The sequence below is a fragment of the Neurospora crassa genome, linkage group IV, assembly GCF_000182925.2.
Source record: "Neurospora crassa OR74A linkage group IV, whole genome shotgun sequence".
NCBI classification, from domain to species: Eukaryota; Fungi; Ascomycota; class Sordariomycetes; order Sordariales; family Sordariaceae; genus Neurospora; species Neurospora crassa.
Window position 1 is genome coordinate 5,607,077 of NC_026504.1, and position 11,981 is coordinate 5,619,057.

Here is an 11,981-nt window from a genome sequence, read left to right on the forward strand (position 1 = left end):
TAACCCGTTTCTTGAGAGTAGCTACGGCCTACCAGATGTGGCGGTAGCAGCAACAATTGCACACTTTCTGATTAGTGTCTGAATATTAACGGATTGTGTATTATCTTGGGTGTTATCACTTGCACTTAAGATACTAGAATACTTGCCTACCATCCATGTCATGCCTGTGTTGAATCTCCGAGGTACCTTCGTTGCATGTACATCGTATTGCAAAGTCCACGTGCCATTTCAAGTGCAGTGGTATACCGCTCCTTTCCAGGTTTTCTCACTGCACTCGATACGATCTCACTCAAATCGTATTCGCTACCTAAGTACCTACCTATCTTTGGACTGTTCCCAAGAAGCCATGTGACTCGTATCAACCGAACCAGCAGAGTTGTCGAGGCCAGTCAGATCTATTCGGGGTTATACCTAGGTACTTAGGTACCTACCTAGGTAGTCGAGGAAAACCGCATCTAGTGATGGAAAAGCGGTATTGTATTTCCCCGTTCCCTTTGTCCGTTCAGCCCCTCGCTCTGTATGTGTATCGTGTACGTAGTAAGGCTCCCGTATTCAGATCCTGGGGGATCACACGAAATCTGCTAAGCAAACAAGCGAAGTAGAGGAGGTAGGCGGAGTGTAGACTAGTGTAGTGCAGTGTACGCTACTCTTATGTTTGCTCGCTTCGGTAGGTAGGTACTTAGTAAAACCTGTGACATCTATACGAATTTTCTTGAGTATCTGCTAGATCTTGGTGTTTCTCATCGAGAGGGTTCTCATTCCCTCTGACTGGAGGTGATATTCTTCACGGCCGAGAACACATGACGCATCAAGGATTACCTACCTACCTACCTATAAATATATATGTGTATATATATACCAAGAAACGAAGGTCATGTGGTCAAGTGCCTTGCTCCTATGCTATAATAAAGACCCAGCGGACATTGACGCTTCGTTCGTAACGTCTACTGAACACGGCAAGGATCTTGTTCCTTGCGTCCATAGGTGTATAAAAGCACATTTATGGGAGTTCCTGTTTTCGGATTCTGACCTGGGTCTAATCGAACAGTCAATTATTCATTCCTTAGTCAGCAGCTACAGAAAAAGTAATGGGCACTTGAAGAATGAATGTATCTTATGAAACCGTTCAGAGCCGGGTGACCGGGTACCTTGCCCACCGTCACCTTGTATTGTATCTACAATTAATTGGTTTTCCATCTTATTCCAGGAAGTCCACCATCTTATGATGGTATTGGTACTCTTGACGCCCTGCCCTGCTGGACCTCGATGACATGTAGACCGACCGCAGCTTCTTCATGCCCCCTCCCCTCACCCTCTACTTCATCCCGAGGCGGTATATCTATATTCCTCCCTTGATGAATGTATTCCACGCACAGTCATAAGAGAATTGATGATGACTATATCTTTTACCCCCAGAATAAATACAGTGCATGGCTTACACCAAGCGCGGACACATTTCCACGCACGCAAAGTCATGGAGATTCCCGCCCGTCTCCCGCCCCTTCCCCGCGAGACGGAACCCTCGCTCGTCGGTTACACTATGTAGTATCCAAGAGCATCTCGGCATTTGTAAGCCATCGCGCATCGCGGACGGCAATCGTAGTCTTCACGTGTAGTGTAGTGAAAACGGCGAGTTCCTTGCGCATTCTGTTTCTAATCTCCGGCAGATCGACCTAAGCTTATATTAATCAATTCTCCGTGTGGAGTTGGCCAGCAGGGGGCTCTTACCGCTCGCGTGTCCCCCTGGACTCGCTGTTAGTGCAGTTACATTCAAGTTTATTTTAGTGCCATCTTCAGGTCATTGGTACACTACTATGTACAGACGGGTGGGTGAGACGGGTAGGTAACGGCGTAGCATTGTTTGGGGTTACCATGTGAAAGGCAAGGTATGATAGTAGCTATGTAGCGGTGCAGGGCGCTAGACCAGAGACAGAGACAGAGACAGAGACAGACCGCTGGAGGGGGATAAGCGTGCAACACAAAATGAACCAAGTCAAACCGGACGTTCGGTTTCGAGGAACCAAGGTCAGCAAATGTCCTATGGAGACCCTTCGTTTGGGGTTCTCCTCGGAACTAGTCAAGGCCATGTTTCTGATGTGTGTGCCGGCCGGTCATCCCAATGCTCGCACAGACGATGAGCAAAAGGAGAAGTCGGAGAAGTGGACGGGTGTAAAAAACAGACAAGCAAGAACAAATCGGTACTCATACTAGAGAGAAAGAAAAAAAAAAACCATACCGCGTGCGGAATATCCGGTGCCGCACCTTTGCTTCACTTTCAAGGTAACAGGGCCTTGATACACGCTTTACATACACTAGTATATATGGACTGAAATGTAAATCAATGGTAACGAGAACCGCACCAAGTATGTGTTCAAGAAGCCATGAGACTGAGGAGCCGCGATTCTTGGCTTCTGGGCCCTGACGAGGCGAGGGTTGCCATGTGATTATTAGAATAAGGGGTCGATCAACCTATGTCTCACCCGCACCAAGCCTGTAGTGTAAAGAGCGAAGCACACTTGTCCGGCATCACCAGGCGGACAGTTCGAAGGTGTCGATATCGAGATCTTGGAACAAGCGGGCAGATCGTGCGGTGCATGCTGAACTTACTTCGCCATAAATAATGAACCGACAATCTAGCGAAGCAGACAACGATTTGCATACCAAATAAGGCAAGTGAGTGGGTCATTAGTTTGACTGCTTGTCCATAACTCGAGCGAGAAATCTCCGTCATCAAGCCGCACCTCTTAGTGACCGTCCTCATAATGAATCCACACGATAATATGGTCGCAGGCCGCTGTACTGTGCTGGACCCTACCAACATCTTTTTCAAATTCAGAAGGTAATCGAGTTGCACACTGAAGTACCTGCTTGGCAGCGAAGTACGCATGTACACGGTGTGTACTTTACGACCTGTCCCTCCGCCTTTTCGTCTCGCAAGGTTATGGCTGCTTCCAACAGGAATCGCTACCAACCCCTCGGTAAAAGACATTGGGACTTGTTGAGTCATCCATGGCATTTAAATCCGTGATGACCCCAGACCTGGCATAGGACCCGAACGATACCGACGACTTGCGATACTGAGCCGAAGCAAAAAGACTGACTGATTGTTGTAGACATGGCTCCCATGCCACGGCTGGATCGTCTCAGGTCAATCGGTGTCGATAGCAGACTTCTCAAAAGCAGACAGCAATGGAGGAGAGGAGCCCGTTGATGAGTTGGCAGATGACACATAATGATCTTTAGAATTCTGGAGGGCGATTGGTGCTCGCAACGTTTCTTAAGCGTTCCCCATCTGAAGTCCCATACACCAGGAACAGGGTATGAACGGGTCGGAGCTCTCTCCGTGATGGAAACATTGAAGGATATTCGGCACTCACCGTGTTTCAGTCCGGCGAGTCGCTCAAGACCATGACACCACTTCCGCAGTTCCACTACACAGGACTTCTATCGATGCTAGCCCAGGCAGAGGAACGCAATGCATAAAGATATTGGCTCCAAACCAGCTCACCTCGACCCCATGGTTGGGTGGGTTAACTCAATTTCGGAAAGGTGGGCGATAGGGTGGCTTCAGCCGACTCTCTCCGCCGCTTGATGTTTGACCGCTAGATGAAATGATGTGGATTAAAGCTGGAAGGATAGTCCTGATTGTAACTTGCTTGGCCCAGAATGATGCGCAAAATAGATGGCAAATGACCGGAAATGCGTGTGGGATGTCAGAATAGTGGTCGGCGACGTCTGTGGTTCTGTGAGGGCAGCGTGTGGACACCGACATCGTGTGTGCTGCTGTCCCGAGGAAGTGGTTGAGCCATGGAGCCCCGGTCAATCACGACCGTCCCGTTGAGCACGCACGCACGGCACGTAAACTGGAACCCTGCTGGCCGAGACCTTCCCCGCCCCCTCCGCACCATCAGTCAATCAGATCTGACAATCGGAGCTCGGGACAAGGGGCGTGCTTATGTACTTTCTCTCTGCTGGTACTTTGTGGGACCAATGCCGCTGCTTGACGCGCAGGGCCGTCCGCGCAGACATCCCCAAGCACTACCAGATGATCGATTCTTTTTTCGCAGAACCTTGAGTAGACAGAAGTCACCTAGTACCAACTGAAGTAAATCGGATACGGTTCTGCAAAAGTCCAAAGTTCTTCACAGTACTGCGGTTCCATCAACTCTTCCATGTTCTTCCAGTTCCCTTTCTGGGATAACCAGTTTTCCCCTTTGCTGTGGGGTACTGACAAGCGGTGTCCGCTTGGGTCCCGCCCCTATGTTAATCTCATCAAACATCCGGTCCGTGTCTCGGGTACTGTGGAACGTCGGAATGAAATGCCCAGAGCCCTGGGTCATGAGCCGCATCTCTGGGTTCGGTCATCCCAGAAGGGCATCCCCAGAAGGGCATCCCAACATCCCAAGTATGGAAAAAGTGGCTTTTGCAACCAGACTCATGGGACCATCGTCGCTTTTTTCTCGGCTGTGCAACGTACGCAGCAAAACTGGATAGGGCCTGCCTCTGCGAATTAGGATGTAACAGCAGCACCGGAGCATGAATTGCTGGCGTCGAACCCAGCATCTTCTTATGTGTGGCTTCCGATAAGGCGTATCTTTTTTGATCCTCGGAGTCACATTGCGCCTCGATCGAATGTCGAGCTTGGCTACAGAACAGACCCGTACAGAGATGTAGTTCCAATGATGGTCGGCATAGGAGAGTTGCCTTGTGAAGCAGGTCGTGGCTCGACCTCCTTGCCTTATGGGCAGGCGGAATTGATTGCGCCTACCACGGGAGATGAAGCTCGATTGGTTACCAAAATGTCAACCCAGATAGCTCATCGTACCATGAGCTGTATCTCTGTGGGCTAATCAGGCCGGTCAGCACGTTGTTGACGATCCACTTGCGTGGCTTGGTGGTCACCATGGTGGTGATTCTGTTGCAGAAGGTACGAGTTCATTCGTCCACCTTTCAAACCAGTTACGGATTTTCCGCCAACGAAAACAGCAAGCATAGTCATAAACTCCTCCACAAAGTGGCGAGTCTTCTAGACGCGCATTCGCCCCGTCCTCACCCCCAATGACAGGCTGTCCGGCTGGTGTACGAGCTAGTCCCTCGCCTGGAACAGCCCGCCATGTGGGTCGATGACTGGCGCCTCGATCGCGTTGGCTTTCTCAAAACTTTCTTGTTCCGACTCGATGGGCCTACCTGCCGGATACCGTCACCGTCTTGGATCCTGGTCTTTCGACATCGGTGGAGGGACGGCTAAAAACCTCAGTGGATGCTGAGGTTTTGACCATACAGTAAGAATTGCTAATGTTTGCAGTGGGGTCTAGCCGTAACCTGGGCAATCTTGGATGAGACTACTTTCGTTTTTCCCCTTTGAATGTCTAAAGATATCTGACACGTTCTTGGAGCACTAAAATGTCTTACGACAAGGGGTAACGGTGGGCGGAACTTTTCCGGGAGGACGGCGGGTTCCTACGTTCTAGCAAACCCAAGTCCATGTCCTTGGGATTGGTTAACGTATCATGTGAAGAGTAAGGCGCCACTTCTGAGACAGAAACAACCTGACTGCTGTTTGTACTCCATGAGGAGGACCCGTCCATGGACCGAAAAGTCAAAGGAGTATCCGATTGTCAAGGTTTGGCCTGACAAGTCGGCAAGCAAACGAGCTCATCAGATACGCCAGAGCAGTGTCGTGGGCCTTGCGAATGCCATATTTCAGAATCCCCACCGCTTTCCCGTGTTTTCTGGGAGATGCCCGATCCAGCTTGCCAACGTCCAGGTCAGGTTGACTCTCGTCAACTTGCAATACCCGCAATGAGGAGCCGATACATTGGACCAGGGTGCAAAACGCACTGCCCCCCCTTGTAGGAGCTGTATCAAGTACACCTGCGAATTTTAGAATCAGGACATCCTGGTCTCCGAGGTGCATCGTGTTCTCTCCAATCAGGGCGACAGCAATCAATCTTCAGCCGAAGCTAGCGGTGGCCTGTACGTACATATCATGTACCAGGGATGGTTCACGGCCGACCGAGGGTTTCTTATATGAAGGACTTAGGTAGAAGGAGACGGTGGCTCCAGCCCCATGGAATCATGATGAGGGCCGTCAAATTTGGGTCCGATCCTCGATAGTTTGCGGCAGCCTGTCTGCCCGTCATGAGGCATAGCATCCTGGAGCGAGATAGGCCTGGTCATATGCTTGACACTGCTCGGGGCACTCCGCAACTGCTACCATGATATGGAGACGAACCGCCCACCCGTTTCCCTGATAAGTTGCCAAGTGGGCGAGCGGCCGGGCCCGTAGAAGATCTGTTCTCCCACAACCCATGGAAACAGAGTACCAGCAGACGTACACGATCGGCAGCAACATCGTGGGGTGCAAAGGCCTCTGGTCGGCCAATGTGAGCAATCTGGCCTGAGTCAAGATCCACAAAGCAAACTTCGTTCAATTTCAAGTGTGCCGTATGTTTGCCGCACGCAATAAATCGCGTGGTACAGGCGCTTTCCCAGGTGCCGGTTCGTGGAGCAAGGTTCTGGGCGAGGGTCCATGAAGAGGAATATGTCCACCTTGGGGGAGCCCACCAAAGCACGATAGAGGCGATCTTGGTGAGCCCTAAAGTTCCGAATCCATTTCGCTAGCGACCGTCCCATCCGACACCGTCTCTGCATAAGCTCGGCCATGTGTTTTGCAACCTGCTTCTTCCTTTTCCGTCTCTCTCTGCTCTCTGTTTTTCCTTCTCCCCTCCACCCTCCACTCCGCAATTTTTCATCATATTCGTCTTTTTCTCCAATCGTTTTCCAATGGATGAAGGGTACCTCTCCCCTCCTCAACCGAATAGCCCAGTTGTAGTCACTGACCGAGATATAGTGACTTCCAGACAGTTCCTGTCGACGAGACATACCGCGATGTCATACTGCACCACAACAGGGAGTATCAACGATATGCCGTGGAACATGGCGTGTATTTCTCTCCTGTCGACGATGTGAGAGCTGCCCATCCGCATGCCACTGCTTCGACCTAACCATGACTGGCTCAGGACGAGATCGAGTACCTGCAGTACATCCACGGGCTGTTCAAATTGATGTTTGAGGACAGACTGATCTTCCCACCTATTCCACAACCCCGAAGAATCCTGGACTGTGGCTCTGGCTCTGCCTCGTGGGCCATTGACGTTGCAGAGACATATCCAGAATGCGAGGTTCGTTGAGCCCAGCCTCAGTAATTGTGGTGACTGTCAAAGCCGGAAGCCTTCTTTGTGGCCAAGCGGTTGCGCGATCCCATTGCTGACCATAGGATCATAGGTGATCGGACTCGATATATATCCGTATCCAATGCCGGAGGACTTGCCTGCCAACTTGGAATTACAGATCGACGACTTGAACAGCCCGTGAGACAGCCCGAGGGCCTGGAATATCCGACAACCCCAAGACTGACACGCCAGCAGCTCAACTTTTCCCTCGAACCACTTCGACCTGGTGCATAGTCGATTGATGTCGGGCGGCATCCATGCCGATCGATGGGTCAATTACCTGACCGACATATTCAGGACTTTGCGCCCTGGAGGCTGGTGTCAAATGGTCGAGATATACTTCAACGCCCAATCGGATAATGGGACATTGACAGCGAGTGAGTCGACTCGCCCAATAACGCGCTTTTTGAACACTTCTGACCCAAGCTCAAGACCATGCTCTGCAGGTGTGGTCTCAGAGTTACATGCAGAGTGTCCAGCCATACAAAGACCCCAGAGCGCCTCTCCGGTTGCAACAAATGTTGACCGAGGTTGGGTTTGTCGAGGTTGAAACAAGAGTTGTGACATTGCCTCTGTGTGGGTGGTCGAGTGGTGAGTCCGGTGGTTGCTTCGTGGTTGTGTACAACACTCATCCTGTCTAACGCACTTGTAGACCCGCGAGACCACAATATCGGAGAAGCAAGCCGGCCCATCGTCCACCGAATGCTGTCATCTCTTTGTGCCTATCCTTTCACGCAGGTTCTGGAGTAAGCATATATCCCAATTGTCATGAAGATGGCAACGGATCGTTGACTGACTGGTCTCTCAAAGCATGTCCCAAACCGATGTTCAGCTCCTGGTAGCGCAAGCTCGAAGTGAAGCTGATGATCCAGCTTTCAAGGTATGTAGACTGATCCCCCCCCTCCCCTAGCTGGGGTTCCAACAGGGTCAATGGAAATGTGCTGATTGTGGCTTGGCCGATTTGCTTCAGGCTTATTTTCCGGTGTAAGTGAACGTCCCAATTCAATCAATGGATTGAACGATGGTCAAAAGCAGGAGACTGACTCTTCCTCTGCAGCTATGTCTGTATAGGACGCAAACCAGGTCGTAGCAGGCAGCCAAGTTACACCGCTTATGTTCCGCCAACGGACAGGAAGCATGGCGATGCGAGGAAGCGAGCTCGGCACTGAAGCTCGTTTCAAGATGGACACATTGGGACTCCTGTCTTGCTCACTCCGGAGTCTGTAATCAACCCCTGATCAGAGGATCCGGAACCTGCATTCTACGGTATGTTTGCTTAGCCGGGCTTCGAAATGAAAGGATTACCTCGGGGGGTTGGGCATGGCGAGGAACAACAGCACCATGGCCATGTCCAACGCGTCTGGGATTGACACCGAGGAGAAAGCAGAGGCCGCGACCGGGAGCCGAAAAGATGGAGGGGGAAAGATACGTACCAGAGCTTGATAGACTGTCTTGCGCAAAATCACAAGATCTTAGCAGAGGACTCAGCGGCAAAGATGATGGAGTGAGTTTGTGGGTCAAAGACACTTGGCCGTCGCAGGCAAGACGGGAGTTCTTGAAAAGATCAAGTGGACCGGGAGCGAGTTTGAGTGAAGACTGAGCCTCATGTGCGAAAACGAGTCGATGGAAGGAATGCCCGGTGAAGTGCTTGGACGCTGTTGCCTTGACAAGAGAATGGACATCTAGCGAGCGAAAAGTCTGCCCATCATTCCTTCCTCCGCTGACTTTGGTCCAGCGGTCCAGATAGTACCTCTAGCCAGAATCGAATAAGGGAAGGAGCCAATTACCAAAATGAAGAGCTGGAAGGTCGAACTCATCCTCGAATCTTTCCTTTTCCGACCACGCACGACAAATTGAAATTCTGGTGGAAATTACGCGTGTTAACAATTTTCACTGATCGGGCCGTGGCGAGATTTGACTACCTTGAGTCGGTTGGTTTCAGAAGGACGGGAGCAGCCGCTTCAGTCACGCTCCAGCTTCCATCGATGGATAGCTTCGAATTCAACGCAATGGATTCTTTGTCCCTTCGATACTTCGTATAAGAATTTGGCAGGAATCAAAGTCAGGTACCCTCCCCAATCATGCTTTTCCCTTTCTAGATGCTCTGCATAAACTAGTACTTCTATCCTGCACCTTCATTGGCGTTTTCATGACCAACAAACACTCGCTCGCTCGGCATCTAGAAACATTGAAGTAGCGACATCCATCCACAATGGGCTGGTTCCCGCCGACAATACACCATCATGACTGGAAGCCATTTCGGCCTGGGACTTGCGATAACCTGGGACATCCTTGAATATGATGACGGACAATTCTCAATTGCCTGAGCAAATCCATTCCAGGTCGTCAAAGAAGCGTGTTATCGCCAGGCGCTAAAGGTGAATTGACGGGGCCATTGGAGTCCACTGGCGGGACCGGCACTCCGGAAGAGCTCCGACCCTTGCAATGCCCCGAATAACCTACCTTAGCTCTGGAATGTCCGGCGCGATTCGGATTCGGATTGTTAAAGGTTGCAATGTGGTGGGACTTTGATTCTCCTCAGTAGTGTACACTATGTATACCACCATTGATATCAGGTTTGCATTTTCCCAACAAGCTAGAGAAGAGGTCGGTATCGTGACGGGACGGAGGAATCCATCATATCCAAAGTCCGAAGACGAGATGCAACTCTACCAAAGGCCAACCCTAACCCGCGTAGCCCTCACCTTGGCGGGACCATCGTCGCCAGCTCGATCAGGTCTCGGCGCTATAGCTTCGGGCTAGGCCGGGGATGACCCCCAACTAGAGCACAGGGTCCAGTTTATAACTGGGGCAGCCAATCAACAGCACATCTACTACGAAATGGGAGATCTCGGATTTGACTGGACCGTTTAGGTCTGTTACGGGAAGCTATCAGCTCAGCTCCCCGCTGTAACCTCGACACTTTTACCTCAGCGACCGATTGCCCTCCTCCCTTCAGCCATTGCCGAACGAGTACCTAGTATCCCGTCATTCTTCAGTCGCGCATACCATCATGGCCGCCCGTCTCCCCGCCAGCTTCATCGGAAGCTTCCTCGCTCGCTCTACTTCCCGCCAGACATGCCGCTTCACCCGCAACGCCGTCACCACCACACAATGGTCCCAGCAGCTCTCGGGCAAGTCCATCAGGGCATACTCCTCCGACGCTGCTCCGGCGCCCGCTCCTCTCTATGCCAAGCTGAAGGGTGACCTCAAGGTCGCCATGCGCGCCAAGGATGCGCCTCGCCTGGTTGTTTTGCGCGCCGTTCTTGCCGCTGTCCTCAACGCCAGCAAGACCGCTCAGCCGATCGAGACCGATGCCCAGCTCGTTGCCCTCCTCCGCAAGACTGCCCGCGCCTCCCAGGAAGCTGCCGACCAGTTCCGTGCCGCCGGCCGTGGTGACCTTGTCGAGAAGGAGGAGGCGCAGATCCGTGTCCTCGAGGAATACGTTGCCGGTAGCGGCGTCCAGTCGGTTGACGAGGCGGAGCTCAAGGATATGGTCCAGGCGGTTCAATCGGAGCTGGCGGCCGACGGTGTTGATGCTAAGATGGGCGATGTTATGAAGAAGCTTCTAGGCCCCGGCGGACGTCTCGATGGCAAAGATGTCGAGAAGACCCTTGTTGCCAGGATCGTCAAGGAGGTCATGGGCACCAAGGCTTGAACGGACTGCAGTGGATGATATTGGGGAGTAAAAAGAACACCCCAAGCTCAATGCGGCTTTGCGGAAACTCGACTCGACTCAACCCCCTTCCTTCCTTTACGTCGGACCATGCGACCCACGATACCGATTGGATTCAGTGTATTATTACTATTACAACCTTGTACAACAACACATTAAAACGAGCGACGGATGGCTAGAGATAGAGCAAGCAGAACAGTCGTTGAAGGCATTATGGATGATATCACGATATAGTGTTGGAAGCAGAACAACGAACGCTTGTTGGCACATTGAGGGGGAAAAGCGTTCACTCTAGGATGCTAGGCGAAAAAGGCGCGTCGCACACTGCTAGCAATGTCCAATCTAGACGTTATGGAAGAATACAATGTTCCGCCAGACGACGTTGAGAAGGGAACAATATCCAACACTTGAACGAACACTTCGCACACGGCTAGCCCAAGTCAACCATCTCACTCGAGGTTTACAACATGGCGGTGCTGCTGTTCCAGAGCATTTCCCACTCCATGATCTGGCGAGGTTACGAATACTGCCCAACCTAGGTAGTTGACCATCTTGGCCGGCTTTTTCCCTTGAGACGTAGCTATTGCATCACAGACTGGAGCTCCGAGCGTTTTTGGGACGATTTCCAGCTGATAATCCGAGTCCCAGCCTGAAACTGACCGGTCACAGCTATTACGTTCCACAAAGTCCCCTTTCGTCCCATGGATTATAACAGTGAGGGTTATTGATTGCTCTCAGCGTTTTGTTTCTATCCTTTCCAACTTTGTCACCAAACAGCTTTGCTAGCAATCATGAATGCCAAGGAACCCTTGACATGGCGCAAAAATCTCGAGGAACTGTTGCCGTGGCCACCAACTGATTAACCAAGCGATTCAAAATGCGGTGAGGCTTGTAATCAAAATTCCAATTATAAACGCCTCTAATCGTGCAATGTTACCTCTCTCGGGTATGGTTACCGAAAAAAAATAAACAAAAGGAACAATGGCAAAGTTGGGGGAACACAAGTCAAGGCAAGCGGGAAATGGTACGCGGGCGGGCGTTTTGTGGCACGACTGGTGGTTCATCTCGCA

General features: G+C 51.4%; 3 protein-coding genes across 3 annotated transcripts; 2 read left to right on the plus strand and 1 right to left on the minus strand.

Annotated features, from left to right (window-relative positions):
* Window positions 1–2,230: 2,230 nt before the first annotated feature.
* On the minus strand, window positions 2,231–3,297 carry NCU16892 (hypothetical protein). The gene has a single exon (XM_011396140.1). The coding sequence runs from the start codon at window positions 3,014–3,016 to the stop codon at window positions 2,477–2,479; it is 540 nt and encodes a 179-aa protein (XP_011394442.1). The 5' UTR covers window positions 3,017–3,297; the 3' UTR covers window positions 2,231–2,476.
* A 3,489-nt stretch (window positions 3,298–6,786) lies between these two features.
* NCU10101 (hypothetical protein) lies at window positions 6,787–8,462 on the plus strand (the record flags this gene model as incomplete). Its single annotated transcript, XM_001728466.2, has 9 exons — window positions 6,787–6,797; window positions 6,854–6,968; window positions 7,023–7,184; window positions 7,288–7,373; window positions 7,431–7,612; window positions 7,662–7,826; window positions 7,888–7,981; window positions 8,046–8,115; window positions 8,307–8,462. 9 exons carry the CDS (start codon window positions 6,787–6,789, stop codon window positions 8,460–8,462), a joined length of 1,041 nt encoding a protein of 346 aa, XP_001728518.2.
* A 1,402-nt stretch (window positions 8,463–9,864) lies between these two features.
* Window positions 9,865–11,869, plus strand: NCU05248 (hypothetical protein). Its single transcript, XM_956919.3, has one exon. The coding sequence runs from the start codon at window positions 10,249–10,251 to the stop codon at window positions 10,891–10,893; it is 645 nt and encodes a 214-aa protein (XP_962012.1). The 5' UTR covers window positions 9,865–10,248; the 3' UTR covers window positions 10,894–11,869.
* Window positions 11,870–11,981: the final 112 nt, after the last annotated feature.

What these genes read in the sequence shown, in the direction of transcription:
- NCU16892 (XM_011396140.1), bottom strand. Translation starts at nt 3,016, where the DNA reads ATGCCATGGATGACTCAACAAGTCCCAATGTCTTTTACCGAGGGGTTG.
- NCU05248 (XM_956919.3), top strand. Translation starts at nt 10,249, where the DNA reads ATGGCCGCCCGTCTCCCCGCCAGCTTCATCGGAAGCTTCCTCGCTCGC.